At 34.4% G+C, this 27,182-nt stretch overlaps 8 protein-coding genes across 14 annotated transcripts; 3 read left to right on the forward strand and 5 right to left on the reverse strand.

Annotated features, from left to right (window-relative positions):
• Window positions 1-27: 27 nt before the first annotated feature.
• On the reverse strand, window positions 28-2,603 carry LOC138936813 (acid phosphatase type 7). 2 transcript variants are annotated; one of them, XM_070302538.1, is made up of 8 exons: window positions 2,304-2,603; window positions 2,052-2,153; window positions 1,694-1,888; window positions 1,277-1,604; window positions 1,006-1,188; window positions 731-950; window positions 455-654; window positions 28-357 (listed from the first exon to the last, which is right to left on the reverse strand). In XM_070302538.1, the coding sequence occupies exons 2-8, from the start codon at window positions 2,146-2,148 to the stop codon at window positions 327-329; spliced, it is 1,254 nt and encodes a 417-aa protein (XP_070158639.1). In that variant the 5' UTR covers window positions 2,149-2,153; window positions 2,304-2,603; the 3' UTR covers window positions 28-326. The 2 variants fall into 2 exon arrangements, with proteins under 2 accessions (XP_070158639.1, XP_070158638.1); XM_070302537.1 differs by having other exon boundaries at window positions 30-357; window positions 460-654.
• Window positions 2,604-2,871: 268 nt separating this feature from the next.
• Nd-b14.5b (NADH dehydrogenase (ubiquinone) B14.5 B subunit) lies at window positions 2,872-11,774 on the forward strand. 5 transcript variants are annotated; one of them, XR_011447511.1, is made up of 10 exons: window positions 2,872-3,209; window positions 3,552-3,695; window positions 3,885-3,934; window positions 4,189-4,339; window positions 5,340-5,901; window positions 6,038-6,305; window positions 6,379-6,736; window positions 6,934-8,373; window positions 8,938-11,322; window positions 11,451-11,771. XR_011447511.1 is itself a non-coding variant. In XM_070303609.1 (4 exons), exons 1-3 carry the CDS (start codon window positions 3,020-3,022, stop codon window positions 3,932-3,934), a joined length of 384 nt encoding a protein of 127 aa, XP_070159710.1. In that variant the 5' UTR covers window positions 2,872-3,019; the 3' UTR covers window positions 3,996-4,123. The 5 variants fall into 5 exon arrangements, 1 of the variants encoding a protein (XP_070159710.1); XR_011447510.1 differs by having other exon boundaries at window positions 4,189-5,901; window positions 11,451-11,774; XR_011447512.1 differs by lacking the exon at window positions 5,340-5,901.
• Window positions 4,226-10,618, reverse strand: Cda4 (chitin deacetylase Cda4). The gene is made up of 9 exons (XM_070303605.1): window positions 10,089-10,618; window positions 6,571-6,686; window positions 6,376-6,487; window positions 6,089-6,216; window positions 5,773-5,978; window positions 5,413-5,708; window positions 4,969-5,215; window positions 4,663-4,854; window positions 4,226-4,565 (listed from the first exon to the last, which is right to left on the reverse strand). Exons 1-9 carry the CDS (start codon window positions 10,138-10,140, stop codon window positions 4,463-4,465), a joined length of 1,452 nt encoding a protein of 483 aa, XP_070159706.1. The 5' UTR covers window positions 10,141-10,618; the 3' UTR covers window positions 4,226-4,462.
• Window positions 10,731-12,753, reverse strand: LOC138937384 (coiled-coil domain-containing protein 134). 2 transcript variants are annotated; one of them, XM_070303607.1, is made up of 4 exons: window positions 12,341-12,753; window positions 12,042-12,255; window positions 11,491-11,700; window positions 10,731-11,393 (listed from the first exon to the last, which is right to left on the reverse strand). In XM_070303607.1, exons 2-4 carry the CDS (start codon window positions 12,199-12,201, stop codon window positions 11,047-11,049), a joined length of 717 nt encoding a protein of 238 aa, XP_070159708.1. In that variant the 5' UTR covers window positions 12,202-12,255; window positions 12,341-12,753; the 3' UTR covers window positions 10,731-11,046. The 2 variants fall into 2 exon arrangements, with proteins under 2 accessions (XP_070159708.1, XP_070159707.1); XM_070303606.1 differs by having other exon boundaries at window positions 12,042-12,753.
• Window positions 12,073-14,529, forward strand: LOC138937385 (protein YIPF6). Its single transcript, XM_070303608.1, has 8 exons — window positions 12,073-12,552; window positions 12,643-12,756; window positions 12,929-13,060; window positions 13,129-13,207; window positions 13,276-13,318; window positions 13,402-13,533; window positions 13,651-13,808; window positions 13,920-14,529. Exons 2-8 carry the CDS (start codon window positions 12,724-12,726, stop codon window positions 14,033-14,035), a joined length of 693 nt encoding a protein of 230 aa, XP_070159709.1. The 5' UTR covers window positions 12,073-12,552; window positions 12,643-12,723; the 3' UTR covers window positions 14,036-14,529.
• A 110-nt stretch (window positions 14,530-14,639) lies between these two features.
• Bbs8 (tetratricopeptide repeat protein 8) lies at window positions 14,640-17,122 on the reverse strand. Its single transcript, XM_070303604.1, has 8 exons — window positions 16,888-17,122; window positions 16,618-16,810; window positions 16,395-16,527; window positions 16,165-16,309; window positions 15,659-16,083; window positions 15,277-15,448; window positions 15,002-15,208; window positions 14,640-14,913 (listed from the first exon to the last, which is right to left on the reverse strand). Exons 1-8 carry the CDS (start codon window positions 16,984-16,986, stop codon window positions 14,797-14,799), a joined length of 1,491 nt encoding a protein of 496 aa, XP_070159705.1. The 5' UTR covers window positions 16,987-17,122; the 3' UTR covers window positions 14,640-14,796.
• A 570-nt stretch (window positions 17,123-17,692) lies between these two features.
• Wdy (WD repeat-containing protein WDY) lies at window positions 17,693-22,658 on the forward strand. The gene is made up of 17 exons (XM_070302966.1): window positions 17,693-17,774; window positions 17,850-17,954; window positions 18,011-18,202; window positions 18,534-18,645; window positions 18,715-18,851; window positions 18,935-19,129; window positions 19,216-19,426; window positions 19,511-19,716; window positions 19,854-20,054; window positions 20,152-20,396; window positions 20,520-20,777; window positions 20,853-20,933; window positions 21,012-21,271; window positions 21,426-21,666; window positions 21,738-21,912; window positions 21,969-22,169; window positions 22,303-22,658. The coding sequence occupies exons 1-17, from the start codon at window positions 17,751-17,753 to the stop codon at window positions 22,426-22,428; spliced, it is 2,970 nt and encodes a 989-aa protein (XP_070159067.1). The 5' UTR covers window positions 17,693-17,750; the 3' UTR covers window positions 22,429-22,658.
• On the reverse strand, window positions 21,941-26,541 carry Incenp (Inner centromere protein). The gene is made up of 7 exons (XM_070302968.1): window positions 25,869-26,541; window positions 24,710-25,738; window positions 24,384-24,554; window positions 24,105-24,289; window positions 23,641-24,019; window positions 23,412-23,532; window positions 21,941-23,289 (listed from the first exon to the last, which is right to left on the reverse strand). Exons 1-7 carry the CDS (start codon window positions 26,322-26,324, stop codon window positions 23,096-23,098), a joined length of 2,535 nt encoding a protein of 844 aa, XP_070159069.1. The 5' UTR covers window positions 26,325-26,541; the 3' UTR covers window positions 21,941-23,095.
• Between the last annotated feature and the right edge of the window lie 641 nt (window positions 26,542-27,182).

Here is a 27,182-nt window from a genome sequence, read left to right on the forward strand (position 1 = left end):
TTGCAATTGCTAATTTTTTATTTGTTCATATGTAAATCACGCTAATATTTTATTGTTCATGTATACATTTCGACCGTAATATTATGCAGCCTACATAAAATATGTACTAAACTTGAATTACAATTGTAAAATTATACATATACAGCCAAAGTGAAGGAAAAATCTTATTAACAATATTGCTTGAAAAACTTTTTTAACGTGTTGTTGTCTATGTTTTCTACTTTGTCACATGATGTTAATTAAAATTACATTTATATTGTATTATTCTAAAGGAGAAACTTCTACATACTGTGGTAAAGGATTCTCTTTCACAAGCCAAACTGTATCTATAACAGCACCTTCTTTATCATCGGATACCTTTACAATAGAAATTTTCACATTTATTCACAACAGAAACAAAGAAGTTTTATAACTTTGTTAAAAAAAGCGACATTAATTCGAAATTGATTCGTACCATACCTGTTCTAGATACAAGTGAGTTTTGTTGAACATCTTCATTCTTGTGTATCCATAATCCGAACTGCGATATGCGGACCATGCTGGTCGATCGGGAACAAACTTCTCTCGACCTTCTTTGCAACCAGCTGAACCAGTAATTATATGTACAGGTGCTTTGTAATTTTTATACGGTTCTTCATAACTACCATTATACACCTATATGATTATAATTTTTATTATTACTAAGAGAATTTTTTTCTAAAATATATAATACGATTGGTTGGACAATTACTTGAAAGTTATACATGGGCCACAATCTTTCATAACTATGTTCATGCGCCCAGATTTCTAAATCCACTTTATATTTGAAAAGCAGATCCTCCAGTCCAAACCAATTTAAAAATGGCAATCCGACTCTAATCAGACTTTGATGATTGGTGCAATCGTCCCCATTTGCATTGCTGCAATACATTGGTCTATGCCCGAATGTTACTATCCATGGTCGGCGAGCCCTGTAATCACAAACTTTCTGTCCATTTTTATCATTTTAATGAATTGTTCACATACCTTGTCTCAGGTTTATTTGCTTCTTGTAAATCCTTATCCAACCATTCGTATTGTTTAATCATCTGTTTTATACCATAATTCATGAAATAATAAGCTTCAGTTTCTATAGCAATGAAATGTACAGGACCCATATTAAAGCTATACCACAAGCCTTCCGAATCACCTGGCATAGTGAATCGGGCTCTAGAACAGATGGTTAAAATATAATTAAATTTTTTACAAGTATTAAATAAAATATCGGCAAGTTGCATGGAATCATTCAAGCATGTACCTATAATTACTAAAGTTATATTTCTCTTCGTGATTTCCAGGTACAGTCATGTATGGTATATAAGCAGCAACAGATTCAATTTGCCGCATAAATTCATCACCTACACGGGCATTATCAGTATGCATATCATAAGCAAAATCGCCAACATGAATAGCAGCATCATATAAACCACGTTCTGTCTCTTCCTGCAGACGTGATAAACTCTGTGCATTCTCATTACCCATATCACCAAAGATAACTATTTGTGGTGACCAATCTGTGGAGTCTTCAGGTGCGGTTCTCATATAAAATACATTTGACCATCCATGATGACTGCCGCAATGATATACTGTTTGATATATGGTAAAAGTATATTACTACTGCCATAATATAATTTTAATCAGTAATAAATAGTAAAGTACACAATGTATATCTTACTATATTTGCTGTTGGGCGTTAAATTTTTTAGCCATACTTTGTGAATATACTGTTTCCGTTTTTTCTCACCACTATCGATGAAAAGAGTAGAATTTCCTTCAGCTCGCAAAACAAAGCCCCCTATGCCATATTCTACTATTGATTCTTCAGTATTGCTTTTTGTGCTCCAGGTGACAACAATATCGTGAATGTTATCTGTAAATTATACATAAAAGATACATGCGTATATATTATTTTTTAAATTATTATTAAGAAATACACAGAGAACTAAGAGACTTAGCATTTGTTTTAGATTACAATACTTTCCGATTTAAAGAGTTTGTCAATTTTATATATGTATCGACATAATAAAACTCACCACCGTAAGAAAGATGTACAGCTTCTGGCTGATAATGTATCACACCGAATGCAGTGGAGAAAAACGATAGAATCACAAACGTGATGTGTGGAAGCATCTTGTCTATATGCAGAACAAAAACAACGTACTGATATTGATGTCAAATGACGTATTTTAATTAACTAGCATGATTATGCAAGAATCAGAACAAAGAGTTCGGTTGCGTGCGAATTAATTCAAGCGATTCTACAACGTTATCATTAAGTATTATACCTGTTTATGATTTAATATGATATAGTACGTTTTATTTCACGTCTCACACGAATAAATGACGCGGAGAGATTGATTTTTCGAAGGCTCACATATTAAAAATGCTGCGTAATAAAGCTTTATCTAAAAAAATTGATAGAAAATGTCATCGGAAACACATCGTTTTGAGTCAGTTACGCTCTAATCAACTCCCACTTTGTTTGTTATGTCAGCAGCGGCCGATCTGTCATAATAATCAGCTGTATCAGCAAACGTGATTAACGTGATTGACAATAGAGCGCTTCGTACGGTCACCACGCGAGATCTCTATTTGGACTTAGCCCGATTTTTGCCAGGTATATATATCAATTGTACAGAATTCTTATTGGCCAGTTGAAAATGAGATCCTTTGATTGGTCAATCGTGCTGATTACCCTAGGCATCGATCGATATGAGTGCTTGCCCAATCAGTTCGAGTAAATTTCTCCCATTTTTGCAAGTTGGTGACGATAGTAAATTTCCTAGATTGTCACAGAATCGCCACAGACTAGTCACAGACTATCTTTCGAATCGATCATAGAAATTATATATATTTATGGTATCGATCCATGCTCGATTATTTCCATAGTTTTCATTCACTGTCGTATATTCGCGACTCACGAGTCCCGACTTGTGGTTCGTCAAGGCGGAGCATTTCGCTCCTTGTGATTGTTATTTCGTTCCTAGAATAGTTCGCAAGAATGAGTAAACATCATACACATGAGATAAGTGAGCATCCTGAAGTTCAATGGGCTCTGGAATTGCTTAAACCAGATCCCACTTATGAGCTCAGTGTAATACAAAAATATTGTGGAGAAGTAATATGTATGGGAAGTGGTTTTTCAATAGCATGTTTAACAAATTGGTTTAACCGCAGGCCGTTTTATGCGGGTGAGTAATTATACAGTATTTTAACGAGATCATAAACATGATATATTACATTCTTTTTTTTTCTTGCAACTTGATCTCGTCATGCTATTATATAATGTGCGTGCTTGTGTTTGTATATATATATGTGTGTGTATGGCCAACAATTTGAAACAATTAATGATTGTTTCCATCTTTATTTTTATATATATTATAAAAAATTTTCACTCATATTTTTATGATAATTTCTGATAGATAACAAAATGCATAAAGTTCTTGTTCTTGTAGTTGTTGTAGGCTTTATGCAGTAAATTTTTAGCAATGCAGCATTAGACTAATGAATGATATATATATATATATATTCAGGAATACAAGTACATCTTACAGCAATGGCAGTAGGATATGTTGCATCGCAAATTATTAAGAAATTTGTTGACGATTATCAGGCAGAACGTGATACTAGACTAAGGGATTATATCATACGACATCCAGAACTCTTTCCTGAACCAAGTAATATATCTCTTTCTATATCCTGAAAAAGAGATAATAAAATGCATTAAATAAAAGATAAATTAACTTTTTTAATTTGTATTATGTGAAATATATTTATATATAATTAAGAAGAAGAATAACCACTTATTGGTTGATCAAACTGATTTAAAATGTTGTATGAGTAATTATTTTTCTTCTTCTTTTTAGTACGTATCAAATATAGCGAAGTACTTGAGGAGTGGTGTCCAATTCGTTAGGTAATTATTACAATATATTAGAAGTGACTGCAGCATCTTGATTATGTATTCTCTCATACAGACAGACAGTGCAGTTCAATGCGATAAATATAGATATACTGTGTGTATATACATATTAATAAAATTTATAAAATATATATAAAATATATTGTGTTGTGACAATAGTAATAAAAAAAAACAGGAATACATTATCTTCAAAAATGGATTTTTGTAGAATTTTATATAGTATCAAAACATTTTATTTTTTCTTTCAGATTAAGCAGTATACACTTAATGTTATCGATGCTTGTGAATGATTGTCGAGTATATACTCTATGTAAGAATAACGGTATAAGTTTATATACATCTGAAAGATACGAATCAATATTTCATAAAATTGTTCCAATTGTTCCAACACTGAAATAAGTAAGATGCTTGATGTGATTGATAACAGATTTATCATGTATGCACGACATTCATTTTGATAACAATCGACGAAACGCGATCTGCTTGCACTAGAATTAAATCTAATTCATTTAAATGAGGTTTCTATTTCTTTTCAGGATTATAATTATCATTGTATAGTCCTGTACCCTTAGAATCTCCTAACCAGGGGTACTTATTTGGGCATTCTCTACATGTTTCCATATACCTGTTAATATAAATATAATGATAATTTTGAATACTTTTACAATTTTAACTAAAGTAATAAGTATTAAGTAATTGTGTAGAGTTAAATCAATCTCTACCTCGTTGTTGTGAAATTTGCTTCGGCAGGTTTAAAGTCTAAAGCGCACTTATGTGGATTGTTGCATGGTGGACCTGGCAAGTTCTCTTTCTTCTTACATGACCATCCTTCGAAATTATGCAGAGCTTTAATCGGTTTCGGATCAGTCATCCATGTTAATGCCTGCGTGGCTGTTACAAAGTAAACATCTGGTCTGTAAAAATATCCATCAATTACTTTATTAAAAAAATTAATATATTTTATTAAAAATTTCAAAATGTTTTGAGAATATTTCTTGATAGAATATGTTTCATGTTTTTTCACTCACAGTGTCACCACCCAATCGAGAAATTTCGACAGACCGCGTTCAAGCTCCTTAATTTGGAACCAATTAGTATGGAAGGGCATCATGTATGGCGCTCTATTCTGTTCGTAATATCTATTAAAATCCTCTTGCAACCACTCGAATACTTCTTCGGGATCATGATTGTGAAGCACACATTGATCCAAATAAGGACAATGTCCACCTTCATAACTCTCCACATAATGCGCATTTAGGGGTAGCTCCCAAATACCTATGATAATACTGAATTAATATTTTCTATAGATATTTCTAAATATTTCTTTAAAAAAATACTATATCAAAGATTCTACTGTTATTGAAATAACAATACGTTTTCTCTATTTTCTATTTTGCAGTTCTAGTCTTCAAGTAGTTATTATATTCATATTTTACATCGACGAAACTGAATCTTCATCACACTTTCATTACCTTGAAAGAATTTGGTGGGACAGGTGCCTGCCTTACATTCGTGCGGGATCTTATAATCGAGAGTATATGGCCAGATTGGCACTTTTAATGGCGAGATTCCTATACTACTGTCGTATATGTATCCAAAGTCCTCGAGTACCTTGTACTGAGTGTTGCGACCAGGTTTTAAGTAAGGCGCTCGCATACCAACCACTTCACTAGTCGAAATGTTACTGAAATGTTTCAGTATTTCACGCATCCCGATCATCTCGCCTACCCATTCTTCATAGCCTTTGTCCTCCAAACCTTTCTGAAGTCTGAAAGATATTTGCTTTATCATCATAACGAATATTTCCACGCAATTTAAATATATCCACTCACGAGATCGTCTCGGTCGCAACTTCATGACCGTCGTGCGCCAAGCTCTGGACCATATTATAATTGCAATACTCATGAGAGATGAAAAACGTGCCCCTTAACGGGCAATTATTAGGATTCAGACGATCTTGGGTAAATATCTTCTGATAGTGATCGAAGTTGTTGTGATTTATCGCACCATCGAACGTCATTATTATCATTTGTGGCGTCTAGAATAATTCAAGATTCAAATTGTATATGTATATATTGTATCTATATATTTGAATAGATCTTTAGAAGCTGTAAATCATTGTGAAGATACGCAATTGGATCATTTTACCTCCTCTGGTTGAAGACCGCCGGGAATGATAGTACCGTCTCTGGAACAGAAACAGTACGGAAGCTGGCAGTTCGCCGTGTCGCAACGCTCGGCTAAATCCGTGGGTGGCTCGGTTATTGGTGCTGGTGCTAGAAATTAAAAGATACCGTTATCAAAATTCAGGAAAATTACATTTCGACGAACGAATGAAAATTAGGAATGAAGACGCGCTCGAAAAGTAATCATATAATGATTAGACGATTTGTTTTCAAAAGGCTTATAACTTTGTGATAAAAGTATTTGCTTACTAGTCTCGATGGGTCCGCATCGCGCCTCGTTTTTGAAAGTGCAAAACTTGCTGATGTCATCAAAGTGCAAGCCCGATGGACATCGGTTCAGATATGGGTATCCATCAACGCACTTCCGAAAAACAAAATAAGAGGATATAATTACGAATGCGAATAATCATAGTAAACCAATGATGAAAATGATTATGTAATTACCTGATAAAATCTTCTGCATGTTGCCGGATCGGCGAAGTTGCCATTACCCTGGCCTTCTGGACACCTGAACTCCTCGTCTTTTTTATCCTCGTCCTTTTTACTCTTTTGACTATGCACTGAAATGGAAAAAGACGAGAATTTGAATATAAAAAGGGATGTGTACGAGGTAACAATTTTTTATATATATACGAAAAATATGCTTCTCGTGAAAGTAACGAAAAGCATTTAAATTAATCAACTTTGTGCACAAAGCCAAATTTCATTTTGTTGCGCTTACCGAAATAGTTTTATTTGTCCGCAAGGAAACAAATTTTAGCAGTCTATTCTGATTCCGAAAAAAGCAAATTTAAAAAATCTTTTTAGGAACAAATCACACGCGATCTTACGATCGTACAAGTAATTGAGGAATGTGTTCGAAAGCCATGCTTGAGCCATTGAGGAAATGTCAAGGTTGGAATCGCTTGTTCTAAACACGTTTATGCTCGAGTGTATTTGCACTCTTGTGTTCTGTGGATGAGATCAATTGACTCAATCAAGTACCTACGTTCCACTTTTACCGCGTTCTTTCTGTCAATCGTTGTTACGCTTCGAGAGCCGCACCATTACGATCAACAGCTATAAAGCGGTGACTTTAATGAATGGATGGTTGTTATATGAACTGAAAGTCGCATAATAACTTAAAAGTTTTTTTTTTTTTTTTTTCAGTTAAATTATTAAATTTACACATAAAATGCGTTTTAGAAATTGAACCTTAAGAATTGCGACATTTTAACTTTCATATATATATTTTCGATTTTGATTGACTAATTAGTATCATTATATATCATCAAGACAAAAAGATAAGAATGGTATCTCGCTTATATACAGAAAGTGTGTAGAAAATATAGGCGGGAGAAATTCCAGAAAAGAGGTTTGAGAAAGCGAGAAACGCATGATTGTGAGCATTCCAATATGTTTGGACACGTGAATGCGCACGAACAAATGTTCGGACCGCTAGTATTTATGCTCCTTTCGGCGAAATACAAATATGTTAGAAGCGTATAAAAAGAGAGACGCGCGTATCGCGTAAGCACATAGTAAAATGAATTTCCAGGCATTAGCATATCTTAAAATTCATTTTACCTGTGTTTCATCATGTTTTTAAGTCGGATATTTGACATTATCTCAAATAGAAATCTATACATATATTGGATATTAAAATTACATCATAGATTGTTAAAGTTTCGCCACTGTTATGCATGAAATATCAGCTCACACTTTATTACTATTTCGATTATTGTTTTTAAATGTTAATTTGAATTTCACAAAAAATGTTAGTGTAGAAGTTTAAATTTACTATGGGTTTGTTTTATCGCGTGATGCATCGTTATTTTTGGCCAGTTAAGTATGTATCGTATACATTTTACACAGAGAACGGGTCAAGAATTTCCAAGTGCCGAAAGAGCTCTTTAATTATTCCACATACGCGATTGTATGTTCGCATTCACAACGTGCGCAAAAAATGGACAGGTTTTCGTAAAAAGACACGTAATATATATTCTCGTAGCAATAAGCGAATATGCTTGAGAGCTACGCAGAATGCAAAGTTTTTATTATAAAGTTTTTAATATTGAAATTTAGATAGGAATCAATAAGAAGGAAATAGGAAGAGACACGAGATGAGAGACACGCGAATATAATGAGAGAAACTGTACGATGCATGATCAATGGAGATTCGAAGAAGATATTAAAAATGATGTGCAAGAGCTGACATACAGAGAGAAAGCAGCACCTGCGAAGATTCTTCCCAGTGACCTTATAATCGTTACGTGTAGCACTTTTTCATTCCGTGCTTCCATTTTCCTCTAATAATATTATAATTAAATTAAAATTAGATAATGTTACGTACATCTAATCACGAGAAAATTATATTTTTTAAACGTCACACGCATGCCAGTTATAATGCCAGTTAATGATTCCATTTAAATCTCGTGGAAACGATGAAGTGAAATAATAATGATTCGCAGAGGAATTATTACTGCATTCTCGATATAAGATCAGAGATTACATCTGAGGAGACATTCAATAATCGTGTAATTCAATCGTACTCTATAATTAAAGTTCCGCAATGCCGCGAAATCGGCGAACTCACTTTCGCCGGACTTCCTGACATAGTGTAGCGGATGTTTATTAAAAAAAAAATTGCTTAAAACAAACAAGAATTTATTCTTGTTGAACGAATCTCTAATCTGTGAATTCAGGATATATCAATGAGATTTCGTGATTCCTTTCTTTCCCTTTTAATTTGTCTGATTCTTCATGAATAATAAATTTAACAAAATGCAATTTTGCAAATAAATTTTCCTTTAATTCATTTATTTTTTACAGGATAACAGCAACGAATGCATAACGATGCATTTATCAAGAGAGGTGCGCGCGCTCGCGGATGTCAAAAAGATTCGTTTAATGGTAAAGTGGAAAGTGAAGGTACACGTACCAGTGCACGTTGGCAATGACGTTGTTTTCTCGCTCAGGTGCAACATTTCCTTTTATCGTTCAGACATACGCACACGTGTGCGACTGCACGTGTGCATGCACACACACGCGACGTACACCATATGCGCGTAAAACAAATCTTATGTAAACGCGAGTGAAACCTCGCTGATGTACCAAATTCACCAATGTCATCTCTCATTTCCTCGCGGATTTTTTGTATTTTTATTTTATTACAAATTTATCAAGAAATTCTTGTTGCCAAGCAAATATATATATTTTTATCTTTTTCTATCAGTTTTTAAATATGAAGTACTTCTAATTTTCGATTTTTTAATTAAATAAGTATTTATTTTAGGAAGTTTATATATCTCGGTAATATGTATAATAGTATAAACGTAGGATGTGAGAGCAAGCTAATTAATATGTAATTATTTCTAGATTGTTATAATTATATACTTCTTTGTTCACGCGTATAATATTATTGATAAAAATATTGACCATGAAGAGAGAAGTGTAAAGAGAGAACTAAGAAAAGAGTATGCCGGAGAATGCTCCTTGAAGGATACCATCGATCCAAAGAAAAAAGGGTAAAAATAATACGTCAGTGACGATATGCTAGTACTGATTAGACGTAGTTCCGAGGAATTAGCGAGAAGCTAGACTATCGAGTCAATAGATATACTTTCATCTTTACTTTATGCAATGTTAGACAATCGTCTTGGGATTTCACTATTTTTGGAAAGCAACTCTGTTGCTAGGTACGGACGATACGTCAAGAATTGCTACGTTAGTAGCAAAAGGAATTTTATTATCAGTATTAATAAAAATTTGAATTGAAATTTCATAATATCCGGAAAATGGTTATTATATGTTGAGTAACATAGAAATGTAGAGAGAAACGTCGCGCGGCGCCAAGCGAGAATTTAAACAATTTCTCTCATTTTCTGACTTTCTCATGCGAATGGATATAATCCGATCTATCAAAACGGGAATAAATTAACAGAGAGAAAGGTGATCGACGGAATAAGCGAGAGCGCGCCTACCTGTTACGATAGTCAAGACGGCGCAGAGGAGCACCGCTTCCTGGAGTTTCATCGTTCCCCGTCTCAATATTCGGACGAGAAACCGTGTTCCGTTCGGGTTTTGCTTCAGTCTCGTTCAACTCGTTTACCGCGATCACGGGGAAGACGTATCATTAGCCGATTGCGACCAACCGATCTACCGGGCTGATCCGCTGTCGCGACACTGTCGGATATACGCCATCGCCGCCGGCGCGGCACTTCTCGGGATCTGGCCGACGAGGTACCGTTCTCAGCTCACATTGGCTGACCACTTTCTATCGGCCCGCCGTCGTAAATCAACGAGAAAAGCGTGTCTCTCTCATATCAGACACGATGTAACACGTATGTCGCAGCGTGAGATTCACGGCTTACTCACGGTTAAAACTGCCTTCGAGCACCTCGCTTCGCTCGTCTGACTTTCAAAACAGGGATAAATTGCCCCGCGGCGATCTTTTCTCGCCAGAAATCGCGAAATCACGCGCATTGTATGAAATTATATCAGCGATGATCGTGTTTGTAGGACGCAATCATTGTTTCTATGCAAGTAGAAATGTCATTTGTAATTGTATAGTTGTAGCATTTTTATTTAATATTGAAAAAGAGATTTTTTTAATCGAAATCCTCGCGTGCGATGTATATAACAATGTTCGCGTAATCCAACAATATTCCTAAATATAAATATGCGTGTTAAGCTCGCACAATTTTAATAATCCTATTAATCACAATTGTATGCTATTAATATAGACATTAAAAATATATGATGAGTCTTTTTGTCGAAATATGCTATTGTGGGAATCTCGTTACTATTAATCTTGAATGATATAGGATGAAAAAAACATGGAATCCATTTTTCCTAGAATCTTAACGTCATGTCGTAGGACTCTTAATGAGGTGATCTAGGGACCGGTCAAAAAAATCTTCTTGCAGCGAGGACGGCTCATCATAACTCGATTTTAGCAATCTGCGGTCCCTTTTTACGCTTTTCTTTCTTCACAGGCTTCTTCTTCTTCACGGTATCTTCACGTTGGTATCCAGCGTGGACAGCGCTCCTATACGGATTAAAATAGCTCGGATCCCGTTCCGTGATATTCAGTTCTTGCTTGACTAGGTGGATCATTGTGTTGGTTGATTTGTTCAGCAAGTGGCGCATCTGATTGGTGAAGTTCAAGGACCAGTGTATCGTGAGATTCCATTCCTGCTGCGTTTTCAGTATCCTGTGAGTAATGTCCGGTAGATGCAGAATAATGTCCCCGAAAAGCGCGGTGTTCTCTAGGATGCTAGACAATGCTGCAATAAATATATCTCTATTATCATAATTTTACTTAATTTTTTCAATAATTTCAGATTACATTCATTCCAAATATATATAATTAAATAATTGTACCGTCTTTCACATTGGAATTTTTTGGAAAAGAGCTATTGTCCGGCATGAAAGCTGCCTTTTCTATGACAGTTTTACTGGATGCAATGACTTCCATTATTTTTTCAGCCAATACCGTGATCATTTTGTACAGGCGTTCGTAATTGTCCATTTTTAGGAGTGTCTGTATAACTTCTATATGATCCTTGCGCCGTTGGGCGAATAGTTTCTTGACTGTGTTATAAAAATAATTAGAATAGATGTTACACAGATTAAGCTTATCAATTTCGCAACTTAAAATAAATTAAGATATAAAAAAATATATATATATAATAAAATAAAAGTAAAGTGTATTAATCTATTCTCCAATAAGTAGATTTTTGCTTTGCAATGATAAAAGTAGCTTTGTTTTTCTTAGCCATACCTTTATATACTTTACATATTTAAGATTGAAACAACACATCCATACTTTGAAAAGATAGAGAGATGAATATAAATAGATTAAAGACAGTTATGGATAATAGAATTAATGAAATGCAGAGAAGAAAGAAAGAAAAATGAAATTCGATAGATACATAATTCTTCATCGGATTTGTATTCGTCGCTCTTTTGCGGCTCACTGATGATTGGTCCGTCAGTTTCCACCTGCGCATGCGCGATAACTGTCAATGTCATCACGATCGCAACGAAAACGAAAACTCGCCGAGGAATTCGTGATTGGAACCATTGGAACATCGTGAGAAAATTTTGCCAGCAAGCAGGCGGTGTCACCGATCGATCGTGACTTCACTGCGATATCATCAAGACAAATTAATCGCGCGATTTAATTGATATGTCATTCGAACACAGCCACGCTACAATCTTCACTACTTACGATACCGAGGCCATCTACCGAGGGTTTCTTATCCAGCCGAATGTCATTTCCAGTTCTCCGGATCGTCGAGGATTATCATCGGCGATTCGTCACGATTCGCTAAACCGGCCGATCGGCGATCACAACATAAATAATCCAACATAAATGCAACGTAATCTTCATGGTTTCATGTCATTCTCGATAATAGCGAGTCGCAAGTGTAAATCTGCGAGGTAAGAAAATGTCGCGTATTCGACGAGCATGTAATACACAAAGTGTCAATCGGCTGTACACGTGACGACTTTTTCTCGATATGTTTAAAGTATATCACCCTCGGGATCGTCGACGCTACGCGCTTCTTTCTAGTCCCTCGCAATAATTTATATCCTGCGTCGACAGTAAATATGGCGGCGATGGATGGCGAGACAAAACTCGACGCAAGTATCATCCTGTTGCTAATGTAACGAGTCATAATATTTTGAAATTTAAAATTTAAAATTTTTCTCTGTCATGATAAATACTAGGAGTATAATTTTTCTAGAGATATATTTTTGTACAAAAAATATATGTCAGATTTAATATTCCATATTTGTCTTACGTTTTTAACAGATGTACGATGATGTTACATATACTGTGGATCCTCAACACGTTGAGGGTGAGATGACAATAGGTACAAAGCAGAAATCAACTTTAGGAGAGCCGGAATTTAATACATTAGATGAACCTATTAAAGATACATTTGTAAGTATATATTGTTATATATATATATATATTCTTTTAAAATTTTATATTATTTCTATTCGATATAGTTGAGGGATGTTCGAGCAGTAGGCAAGAAGTTTTTCCATGTTTTATATCCTAAAGAGAAAAAAAGTCTACTAAAAGAATGTGAGTCTATAAATAATACTTATCTATGGTATTAAAAAAAATTAATTATAATATATAATATATTTTAGGGGATCTGTGGGGACCATTAATATTATGTACATTTATGGCAATGTAAGATATATCTGCAAATATTACATATACATGCATAAAAAATTTATGAATTATATTTACATTAATTTATAATTGCTATTTAGGATACTACAAGGTTCCACTGATGCAGCAGATAATTCAAATGATGGAGGACCTGAATTTGCAGAAGTATTTGTTATTGTATGGATTGGATCTATGGTTGTTACATTGAATTCAAAGCTATTAGGTGGAAATATGTAAGTTAGACTACATGTCTATGTATATCTATGTAATTTTTAACTTAATTGTTTCATAATTATGAAAATAATTATATCTCTCTCTTTTTAAATATACGCAACAATTCGAATTTGCAGATCTTTCTTCCAAAGTGTTTGTGTCCTAGGATATTGTCTATTACCGACTGCCATTGCATTAATTTTATGCAGAATTATACTAATAGCGCAGCAAAGCACTCTCCTATTCATTCTGAGATTCGTGATCACTATGATTGGATTTTTGTGGGCAACATATGGTAAGTATAGTATCGATTTTACATTACATTAATTTTTAGGAAACTTGTATGTCTCAGTATAATTTTTTTATTATCTGAATAAATATTTTAAAATTTATATTAATATTTTAGCATCTATGGCATTCCTTGGCGATAGTCAACCCACAGGAAGGAAAGCGTTAGCAGTATATCCAATTTTTCTTTTTTATTTTGTCATATCGTGGCTAGTTATATCCCACACTACATAAAGTACAATACTATAATTAATCTATCATAAGACTGTCGCATTGCTCGGACCTTCTAAATTCCGGAAGACAAAAAGAGAAAGGGCAGAAGGAAATGCAAGTATATCATACATGATATTTTTCAAGTTTCGTATTTGAATATATTCCAATATCGTGCTTTTGTGAATAATACACACACATATACAGGGTGTCCTAGATCATTTGGGACACCCTGTATATATAGTAGGCGAGTATTTATTATCTCTTTAGATTATCATTCAATATGTCAATTATAAGATTTTTAACTATATTCTAATCTTACTAAATGCATGTTATGATTGAACTAAAATTATTGTACAAAATATATCCTTTCTTAGTGGAAAAATGGAAAAATTATCAGATTAGTACTGAAATATAGACTAAGATCGTTGGTTCATAAAAATCTTAGTCTATGTTTTAGTTGAACGTATCTTATATTTATATAGATTTAATAAGAGAAAATACGCGATGTAGTATGAATGATGATTGCTTATATTATATCATTGATTCTGAACTGTATTTGAATACTTTCTATACTTCCATAAATTTTAGTAATTTTTTTTTTACTCAAATCAATTTTTTAATAATAGCAGACGAGATGTAGAAGTTTCAAATATAATTTGTATTTTACTGTATATGTACATTATGTATATATAGAAAATTATGTTTAAAAAACCATATGTTATATACAACATTGAATAAAACAATCTAGTGTAAAATAAGAAATATCTTTTTCGTTGTTTATCTTACATATGTGAGAAGTACCTTTGCAATTTCTGCAAAAGAGTTTTACTGTCATAGTGTCCAGGATAGGCAAGTAACGATTTTTGTACTGCGATATAACTCGTCTGTAGATCTCCAACCTGTGTGTATGTATGAAACGAATGTAATATATACGAGTATAATATTAATCGGTATATTGTATAATAGAAGCAAATCAGAAATAATTACCTCGTAAGCTAAATATGCGCTGTTAAAGTGCGCCTCATATACATAGCTTGCGATGTTGGCTGCAGCATGGAAATAAGTTCGCGCTGCGGTAACATTCCCATTACGCATTTCTATTACACCAAGATTATTGTAAGCCAAAGCATGTCTATTATCGGTCGCAATGGCCAGCCTCAAACATTCCTCGGCCATTATTGAATCGCCTAACGTCTGCAATCGCCATACATCCTACATAGCTTGTATTTTAAGATAATGGATAATGGATTGTATACACATACAATGGCAATGTGAGAAATGTTGTACCACACATCGGCTACGTTCTCGTCGGTCGCGAGATTCAATGCTCTCTCGAAGCATGATATAGTATGATCATATTGCTGAGCGTAGAAGCAGGAAAGCCCGAGGTTATTGAACAACTCCGCATTGTGTATACCCATCTGCAAGAGACGCCTGGAAGAGGAATATATATGTATATATATATTGAAATTTAATGTTATAAGAGTAAAAAAAGACGCTAAAAATACAAGTAGACATAACGCAATACAAGTTTTGTAAAAAACAAAATAGAAATTTATTGTAAAAAAATACGATCTACTTATATTTTCAACGTTTTAAATATATACATATTGTACATATATTATATCTAATATACATATATACCTGTAATAACGCAAAGCTAGCTCCGGCTGATCATTGTAAAAATGATGCATGCCTATACTGGCAATTGCTTCACTGTGAGAAGCATCCTCTTGCGCGATCATCTTGTAATATTTCATGGACATCGTTGTATTATTCAGGCCCTCGAATATACGACTCATCTCTGTGAGGATTGTAACATCATTCGCGAAATACTCAAGGCCTCTCTTACAAGTGTCTAGCGCGGTCAAGGGCTGATCGAGCCTGACGTAGACCCTGATTAGTCGCAAAATTGTCTCGATATTTTTATGTTCTCTCAACGCCGATTTAAATTGCTGTTCTGCATCTCTCACTAGTCCTAAAGTATAATAACACTTTCCCAACTGAATCTTCCACCACCAATCTTTATATTGACAGACTTGGGTCGCCTGAACGGCCAAGTCCAACGCCTGCGATATTTTACATCAGTTTAAAAAACACAATATATGTCAATAATCTATACATATGTGTATATAATATGCATGACTCACATATCTCGCATCGTGTTCATGATAATATATGTATTCAAACAACGGTTTTGCTATGCTTTGTTGATTAGCATATTTAGTTATGTTCAAGCGCGATAACTGGATAAAGGGCCCACCCGGCTCCGTCAGCATTGATGCAGTACCGAGTCTCAAAAGACGAAGATCTCACATTCAATCTTCTTTTAATCATTCAATCTTGATATTAAATACACAGATACGTTATATATATTTACCTAACACTACGTCCTGAACTTGCTGTAATCGGTCTGGCAGTCATTGCAGTTCTTGGTGTTTTCAATGCTTGTTCAATCGATTGGGACGTCGCTGCTTGAGTGGCAGGTCGCACTACCCCGGTAACAGGTCTACCTTTAGAGTATAAAATCACCTTCCATTTTATTTATAATATACTCAGACTAAAAATCCGAATTGGTACTTTTTAGGAGAACTACGACAAACCTGATTGAGATTTAGGCCGTACTCCTTGACCGGTGTAACTGGTACCGGGATTTTTCAACGAAGTCCCTGGCCTAGGCATCGTCGATATCGCATAATTGTCTAGCAGAGTCTCCGCGATTCCTTCCTCCTCGCCTTCAATATCATCCACGTAGATTTGCAATGTTAAGGCACGCATTTTCAAGACCCATACAGCCTGGCAACCCAAGTTTCATAATAATTCACAGATAGATAATTACTATTCTCTGTATATAAAAAAGAAGCAATGTGTACCTGATCCAGCGGATTTTTCCTCAACAAATCGGTGCATATCGCGGCGCACGCCTCGTATTTCTGCCGACTGAATAAACTCAAAGCTGTAAATAACTCCATATTCAATAGATTGTAAATTTCCTCAGAACGGAAACTAGTTTCGCCGCATTGATCCAATTACACAGTGTGCTTATGTTTCGAGCAACCGTCTACCTTATACAAGTATACGTAATATGTATGCGTATATATATGCAGAATTTTATCGATTATTCTCCCCTCGTGTTATTTCTTCTTTCCACACCATGTTAGAAAATTTAATTAAATAAAAAAAAATTTAATAATTTTATAAGATAAAATTTAATTTAATAAAAATAATTTTATAAAATAAAATTTAATTTAATAAAAATAATTTTATAAAATAAAATTTAATTCAATAAAATTTAAAATTTTCTTGCGTACTTATCATACTACACTACTTTTATCATGCTTTCAACAGTACAATAGAAATAATCAATTAATACAACAGTACATACAAATATGATTGGTATTTGTTCTTAATCATGTGAGACACGATATATATTCGATATAATTTTTGACATTTTCTCCTCAACGTAAATACAAATGAATAAAAAATTGATGATGATGTAAATACGCTCCAATTTCGTAATATGATTTTGATCTATTAACAGTCATCACATTTTTATTTATTAGAAAATTGCAATGGCGTTTGTTGGTAAAAATCATCCGAGGTTAGAGGAAAAATAATCAATTGCAATTCGCAATGCAATTTATAAATATATAATTATTGTTGCAGTATACAAGAAGAATTCGAACGATATTTTGAGAAGAAAACAATAAGACAGCAATGTACCGAAAAATCTTTGATGCGTTTACATAATGCTTTTCTGGTACGCGTTTATTAAACGTTTATTTTTTTTTGCTTTATTAATATTACTTTATGAAAATATATTATTTACATTTAGATGATAGAAAATGAGGAAATGGATTCTTCTCAACTGTACGACGCTTTTCGAGACATCCTCGAAATAAAAATACCGCAGGACGAGTTTCAAATTCTTTTCAAGAAAGTTAGTCAATCATTACTTTAATTGTTTCTTGAATTTCACATAATTGTCAATTTCAGATAGATATAAGACTACATGGTAAAGTAACGTGGAACGAATTTATTTCCTATTTGCTGATAGAATTTAGAGACATAGATACCACTATGAAAACACAAATGTTGGAAGCGCCGTTAACGGATCTACCGAGATTATTAAGAACGCATCATCGCACTCCTGTATGCAGAATTACATTTTGCCCCGAAGTTCTACCGGTATATATGTCTACGAATATCAAAGAGTCTGATGTGCAAATTGATCATCTCTCGTTTCATTTTGCCAGAGAGAGAGAGAGAGAGAGAGAGAGAGAGAGAGAGAGAGAGAGAGAGAGAGAGAGAGAGAGACAGAGCGTCATTGTATCAAGAGATAACTTTCTTTATAATCTGCAATATGTATTACAATTAATTTTCTTAACAAAAAAAAAAGGGAGAGAACTGATCGAGTTGTGCATCAGTATATAATTCTTACAAAAAATATGTCTGCGAACTGCTCTTTGTTCATCACGTTGTGTATCATCTTACAGGGATTTATTATATTAATCTTTAGGACAGAAGTACGAGTTTCCGCAGAGGTTGTTACCTGACTGTAAGCCGGGACGGGGTGATTAATTACTGGTCGTTAGATCTCGAGTATGAGCGCACTGTGCAATCCAAGAATCGTTAGTATCTCTTCAATTATCTCTCTTTCTTCCCGATACTTTATTTCAGCACTTATACTTTTTTTATAGTATATTTAAAGGTGCAATCGACTGTTATAACCGACATGATCGTGCTGCCAGATGTTCAGATAGTATGCACGAGTTCGACGGAATGCGAATTGAGATTTTATGACGCTGCGGCGAAGAAATTTGATCTTTGCGTATTGGTCAGTGGTAATATAGATCTTATGAAACATCAAAAATTTTAATCCAATACAGCTTTAATTAATCGCACACGTTGTATTTCTAGATATCTAGTTTGGAGAACGCAGTAGTTTGTATGCATTATTACTTCAGTGCAAATATTAAGGAGAATTCCTATATTGTCCTGGGTGATACAAGTGGATCTGTCACAATCGTATCCTTTAATCCTACGGATAAAGGACCTTTTAAGCAGCGCACTACCCGTGACGCGACCATTCTTCGTTACGACGACGTTATGAAGGTATATAAGGATTATAATAAAATATATACATTAGGTATACTACACACTTTGCGGAAAATATATTACAAAAAAATTATTATAATTAGGGAGAGCTGCAAGGATTTGAAATCACGGAGAGATTTAAGAACATACACACAAACTGGACGAGCCAAGTGGCTTATTACGGGAACCTGCGAGTTTTCATATCGAGCAGTCAATGCGCTGATTGTTCTCTGTGCGTTTTCGATGTGACCGCAACGAGGATGCAATACAAGTTCCAAGTTCCCATGGGAATATCCTGCTTTGCGCTCTGCGAAGGTTTTCTTCTTGTTGTTTTACGACTTAGCGCGTCATAATCGGCCCATTCATTTTGAAGCATTATCTTTTTTTTTTTTTCATCAGAGAGCCACACGCTAGTAACGGGTGGACCGGATTGTGTGGTCCGCGTTTGGAATCCCTTCAGTCCAGGAAAAGCGAACGCAGTACTTCCGGGACACCATTCAACAATCTGCGCACTCGTTGTGATAGATGCCGGCAAACGTATTTATTCCTTGTCGAAGGACAGATGTATAAAAGTGTGGGATGTCCCGGCCCAAAATTGCATTCAGGTCGTTGAGAAGTTACAATTGTCGAATACAATATTTTTTTCCTTGTATACTCTATTCCGCGGAAAATTTTTTCATGATAATTATGTATATATACATACATATAAAATAAATAGAAAATATACATTTTTCTCGAATAGACATACTACAAATTACCCAGAGAGCTGAGCGAATACGCTCCGATGACCATAGTATTTAATACTCTGGCCCGTACGATGATCATTGCCAGCGTGATGATAGCCGTTCTTGTTTGCGAGCACGTAATTAACGAAGAAACTTCGGATGGCTACACGCACACCAAAAGTGTTAGCTGCGTTCTTTACAATCAACTCTTTCGTGTGGTAAGAGGCTGTTTTATATTTGTTCAAAAATTTAGCGTTAATTGCTTTTACACGAAAAAACGGTTATATTCCTTACTTTATCTATATTAATGTGCAGATTATTTCTACTGGATTGGATTCATGTATCATTGTTTGGGATCCTTGGTCCGGACGCCGTTTACGTTTGATTACACATGCCCATAGTATTATTCAATACGGGCAATACGCCGATATTGAAATCACGGCGGCCTGTTTCGAGGATTCCGAGCAATTTTTAATTACCGGTGCTAGAGACGGATCGCTGAAAATATGGAATTTCAATACCGGTGTCTGTATACGCAACATGATGATCGACTATCAATGGTACATATAATAGATGTTTAAATAATAGCTTTCTACAAATGTTATTATACTTCAGAGACAAGTTACAACATCCTAAAAAAAATAATGAATTGTCATTTTATATTAGTCTCATTTTTTGCATAGCGAAATAACCAGCGTTATATGGTTTGAAAATCGAATCCTGTGCTGCGGCTGGAACAAATACGTTACAGAATTGGCGGCTTTCGAGTCTGACATGTGCAAAAAGAATTGGATGATCAGTCACACCGATGACATTCTGTGCTCAGCTGTAAGATTCCCTCAGCTGCTAGTCACCGGAACGTACAACGGAGAATTGATTCTTTGGAGGCTTGAAACGGGTCAGCCTTTCAGGAAGTACCAAGTGATCGATGTTAGCAGAAGGTGACTCTAATTTGGTATTGTCATAAGCAAGAATTGAATACATAAACGGAGGCAATACGCTAATTGATTTAATAGGCACGTAACGAGGGAAACAAATGCGCGGAAAGAATTCGTACGATCTAATGATATGGACAGATCTATAAATCAGCAAATTAAGTAAATTATTTTACTTGTAATTATGAAAGAGATCTTTCAAATATATAATTTAAATTCTATATATTTTTCGTGAAACAGAAAATTTACTCCGTGCGCTCATCAAGAGTCAGCATTAAACATAATTCGCGTGATGGCAGTACGCGCGATAATCTTTCTGACTACGCGAGAAATGAAATCAAATGTCGGTACGCTATTAGTCGCTCTCGATTCTGGCTTGGTGCAAGTGTGGACACATCATCCAGCGGCGGGATTTTTAGGAGCCTTCACGATCATCCACGCTACGGGCGATTGCGCGACATCTTTAGCTACCGATCCTGAAAATCAGTTTCTCGTAACAGGTTTTCTCTTTTTTTTTTCCTAAGAATTTTTCAAAAGACTGATTTGAGAATTAATATCTTTTTGAATAAAAATCCTCAACTCTTTGTAGCTTCGAATATCAAAATTCTTTCTTAAATATTAATAATTTCCTTTCTTTTAAATGTTTTTTCGAAGGACACAGCATAGGCTATATAAAAGTTTGGCTTCTCTCAAATTACATGCTACCAAATCCGCCGAAAGTGTGCATGCCTCTACTAAGATTAGAATTTCCGTTCTTATGGAAAGACAGAATAAACGGAAGAGCGAAAAGAGCGGTGCGAAATCAGGCACTGCCCCTACTGTTGTCATCTGTACGCGGTCATATGCGAGGAATTACTTCTCTTCAAATTATTTATAGCGCACGAATAATAGTCAGGTAGATGCACTATAAAAATATTGACATTGGGTATATTTTGATAAATCTCGAAGATCTGAACAAATCAACAGCGGTAGCGCGGATCGCACGGTACGTTTGTGGAGTTTCGGTGGTCGTTACATATCAACTCTTGGCACGTTCAGAGATTGGTTCCCAATCTTACCCACTATACCCATACAGAAATATTTCGAGGATTATAAAATTCCAGCGGATGTTAAACGATTTGCCAGTTTCACTACTTTGAAGGTAAAATAAAAGATTTGTATACATACAAAATGTATATTTTTTATGATGATACAAAGGTACTTCATGGTGGTACGAACAGAGTTCAAACGGAAATCGAGAAGGAGGAGATCGATATCTCGAAAGAAATTCTTGAAGAAGAGCGACACATACTGTATGGAAAGCAATTAGACAGTTCAGTGATTGAGAATTATTATAAATCACAACTACCTAGCAGAACGTATCAAGAACATTTCAGATTGGACAATACCTTGCCATATGTGAGTACATATATGTTGTATGTATTATGACATATATTTTATTGTATAATATTTAAATATTTTTATGTGATATATATATATATATATATTACGAAAAAATTTTTTAACTTATATTTATTTTATGTATTTGTAGATACCAATTTACACACATTTATCAACATACTCTTTAAAATCTGTAGAGGCACGAAAAACACTTTTACTTGGACAGAAAATGGAACTTGCGTATGAATATTTAATTCAAATCATTGGAAAAATGTAAGACCAGAATATTTGTTCGATATTTTAAAAACCTGTTTTTAATTTCAGTAAAAAAGTATATTTAAGAAGAGCAATGAAACCACTACGCTTGCCTGTTAAAAAAATCTTTGCAAACCGATTTCATCGCAAACATTGATTTCTTATAATGAAAACTTGTAAAACATACAAAATATTAGTAAAATAATGTATATTTTACAAGGATCCAATATATCTGTATAATTGAGATCATTATTTGACACAATCGGATTCAAAAATATTAATTAAGATAATTATTCGACATGCTCGAATTCAAATATTAATTTAGATTATTATTCAAATTAATGACTTGCAATTGTATAAAAAATTTTTTTGATACACTCATTTATGTACTAACTACATTACATGTACTAACTACAATCTCTCTTTATCGAATACAATATGTATAATGACTGGTATATAAATAAGAAATGAAACCTATGATTTATCAAATTATAAAAATACATACATTTTTGTCACACTATGAACATCAGGATATAACAATGAACAATTTGCCCTCATGTTTTTCACATGTATGCGATATTGAAACTACTGATTCCAATATCACCACTTGTGTGATATATACGATAATAACTATAACATATGTTCGCTTTTAAAAATTTGTAAGTGTAACATTAGATTTAATTATGACTCTAATCTGTTTCCATCATAGAAAAACGCGGCGGGGTTTTCCAGATTGCACTAGATGTACGTTCCAATCGTGTTCTATCTATACCAGTAAATAATTCAGCTAAATTTGGCGTACACTTACGAGTATCGAAAAACTTGTAAACAGTTTCCTGCCCAATGTTTCGTTGCAACGCAAGTTGCGCTTTACGAACGTGTGCTGCAAGTTAAAAAAAAGAATATGTATATATATATATATATATGTTTTCTCCCATAGATATATATGTATTTTGTTTTTATTTTGACAATAATTCTTACTAAATATACTCAGAAAATACATACGCTGCGCCCAATATGGAATCTCGTGTTTCGGTCTACTTTCATCATCCGAGTCATCATCATCTGGATCACTATCCAACACGTAATTTGTCGTACCTTGATTTTTACTATTAGCTTGTTTATACTGGAAAAAAAAAAAAAAAAAAAAAAAAAAAAAAAAAAATTAATAAAGCAGTGTAATTATATTAATGCGCGAATAGAATTTTTTTTTACAAAAAATATATGTTCTCACTTTAGCTTGAGCAGCAAGCATCTGATTTTTTTGTTTCAGTGTCTCAGCAGCTTGGACTCTCGCTTCCACTTCCTTACGTTTCTCAGCTTCTTGTTCTCGACGTTTTTGTTCGGCAAGCAAACGTTCTGTTTCCTCTTGCTCTTGCAGTTTTTGCAATCTCTGTTGCTCTTCCAGTTTGCGACGCTCTTCCTTCTCTTGCGCTCGTTGCAATTGAGCAAAACGCTTTTTTTCCAATTCCTCGCGCTGCTTTTCTTGCATCAGAACAGCTAATTTTGCCTTTTCTTCTCTTTCTCTCTCAGCTTTCTGCCGTTTCACCAGTTCTTGCTGTTTCTTAGCTTCTCTTGCTAATTTATTCTTGAGTTCTTTCTCCTGTCGCTTTCTGGATATAAAATATACGCACACATATTTTTATTCGATAATTGTATTATATTTCTTGCATTATTTCTTATAAAATTTTTATATACCTTTTTTTTTCTTCTGTTTGTAGTCTCAAAACTTCTTCTCTCTTCTTCCTCGCGTCTTCCTCATGCCGTCTCTTATCTTCTAATTTCTCCACTGAAGTGGCTTTACTGATATTTTTTGGAGGTTGAATAAAGGAGTCAATGTTACTAACGATATTCGAACGGGAAACGGTTAATGCTTTCGGATACTAAAATCAAAATACATGTAAGATATTTAGATGTAAAAGTGGTGAATATTGTAATGTAATTTTAAAGAAATAGAATTGAAAACACTAATCTCACATTTAAAAGATTGTGAGCATGCGAAGGAGTGTGAGTACGACTCGCAGACATTGAAGGCTGGATCATTCTTATTTTGCTTAAAGGTGTCACTTTTTGCAGTTGAGTTTGCTTTATAATTGGTTTATCATTTAGCAATAATTTGGTAATTCGTTCTGGCATGTGCTCCTTATTCTGAAAGAAAGCATATCATGGAATATTATTAATGGAATATATCAGTGACAATGCTTGGAAAGAAAGAAAGAAAGAAAGAAAGAAAGAAAGAAAGAAAAAAAAAAGTATAAATAAAATTAAAGGATATAATTAATTGCAGATGTATGCCTTTTTACCTCTTTAAATTCTTCATTGCATTTCTTTTGTTTTGCTAATGAAATCCTTTTTGCTTTCGCAAGCGACTTACGAGCTAATATTTGTGCAACATTTTTCTCTGCATTATTCGTTTCTGTTTCGGCAGCAATCATTGCACGAGTTTTCGTTCTTGTTATTCTAGTTGGAATGTCTACGTCGACTGATTTGGGACTATACATCACTGCTTGCTCAAAAGCTTCAACCCGCTTTTTTACAGACTCTTTTGCATAAGGACTAAATAATGCGTTTGATTTGTATGTAATTTTAGTTTCTTGTGCGGCTGTGGACGCAATCGTGTCTTTAAAACGCGCTTTCATTGGTGTATTAGGAATTTCATCCTCGCTAGACGTCGATATCGCGCGTTTCTTTTCGTTCGTAGTATTCTGCTTCTTTTGCCCTTTTTCGGGTGATGATTCATCATCTGTGATTAATTCATTATAATTGTTATATTGCATAGTTTGTTCATTTGATTGCAAGTTATTCCTCACACTTTCCTCTGATCGTCCATTCTTTTTACTTGTTGCCTTTTGTATTATCATTGTTTCATTTAATTTCTTCTGGGACAAACGTCCCAATACCACTGTAGCGTTTAATATTTTTCCAGACAGAACAGAATTAGACTTCATAGTTGAATTCATAATTGGAATAGGTTTTCCAATTGCATCTTCGTACATAGATGGTTCCTCAATATCGTCAATATTTGACGTTACATCATCAACTTCATTTACTTCTTCTTTCTGAGATTTTTTAGATCTTGACCTACTAGAACGTATTGATTTTGGCGATTGGGAAATATTACTTTTTTCAATTTGTTTAATTTTCGTCAGAGCCACAATAGGTTGTCGTTCATCAATTTGTTCGAATTTTTTCTTTGTTGCTCTCCTCGTAGATCTTTTTGTTTCCATTAGATTCTCATCTATCCTACTATACTTAGAATCACTCTTAGTATCCTCTTCATCAGAACTACTTATCGCAGACTTTTTTCTCTTGACCTGACTTTCCCTCTTTATCTAATATATTCATAAAAAAATATAATATACAATTAAAATATAAAAATAACAATTAAAAATATAAATACAATTTTCTACAAATTATAACATACAGTATCATATATACAAGAATATAACAAATACTACTGACCTTCTTTCTAGAGATATTCTCATTTTCATTCTCATCAGATGGCTGTCTCATTTTTCCGGATAAAGTGATAGAGCATTGTTTTCTAATATTATCTGCTGCTCTCTTGGATGCTCTCCTCTTTACTCTACCACCTGCCATCTCCTCGTTCGTTTCTTGCTTCTTATCATTAACAGATTGAAGAGATTCCGTTGAGGAAATATTTTCTCTTTGAAATACCTCATTTTCTGGTATAGTTTCAATACGTTGAACCGCTTTCTTCCGCACTATCTTCGGAGTCTTCGCGACAAGCGGGCCGGATGAATGTTGCGACAATTGAGAAATCAATGCTCGAAGATAAGCCACACTGTCCTCGAAATTCTCATCGAGACGCTTTTGTAGTTCTACGGTACGATTGTGGATACTTGAAAGATCCTTCGCAATTATATCTCGAATCTCTTTCTTCGATTTGATGTTCATGATGAGAAAGTGAGGATGAAGTTGTTGTAGAGTCGCGTGTCAAAACACAAAAACACTGGTGTCAAATTGAATTTTTATCTCGACAATGCAAGTTTCGGAAACATAACGCGTACTCGGAAATAATATTTGAGATAATACTCGGATACGAAACCGAAAGTCAGATATGCTACACATGGGCGCGCGTCACTTCTTGGCGGGCTCATCCAAGACAAGACTCGTCAGGATCTCCAACCGAAGGAAAAAGTAACGACTTTTCTATTTGATTTGAATCCGAACCGTCGAAGCGACATCTGTATGCGCCTTCAATCGCGGTGTATTCGTATTTCGTTCGCTCACAATCTCGATTCCGATTCATCCAATCAGCATCGTTCATTAAATAGTCGTGAACTGCGCGCCCCGGATACTATGTAACCATAGACGTAAAAAATGTAACTAGTTGCAGATTTCAAATGACACTTTTTCCAGCTGGTATAGTAGCGTCAACTAGATCCATTTTAGTGCCGGCGGAATTACAATTAGATTCACTTTTCGGTGCCACGGTAAAATGGCCGGTTGGTGCATGTCATCGATGCTAAATAGATAATTCTGGATTAAAATTGCAGAGAAATATTAATGGATTTATTAATGTTTTATTAACTGCGCGTGATATTTTGCCATTCTAGTATAATCTATACTACGGACAGCGATAATAAGTTATTATTGAAGTATTTTTATATGCGCGTAACATAAAATAAATTTTCTTAAATAAATTTTCTTAATAATTTTCTCCCTAATTTTTAAATATATAATATACAGAAGATATTTATAATAAATTATTTTTTTCTTATTCTAAGGCCGATATTACATTTGTCGTACGAC

This window comes from Polyergus mexicanus, unplaced genomic scaffold (genome assembly GCF_030449975.1).
Source record: "Polyergus mexicanus isolate NDT 795.1 unplaced genomic scaffold, iyPolMexi1.0 SCAF_10, whole genome shotgun sequence".
NCBI lineage: Eukaryota > Metazoa > Arthropoda > Insecta > Hymenoptera > Formicidae > Polyergus > Polyergus mexicanus.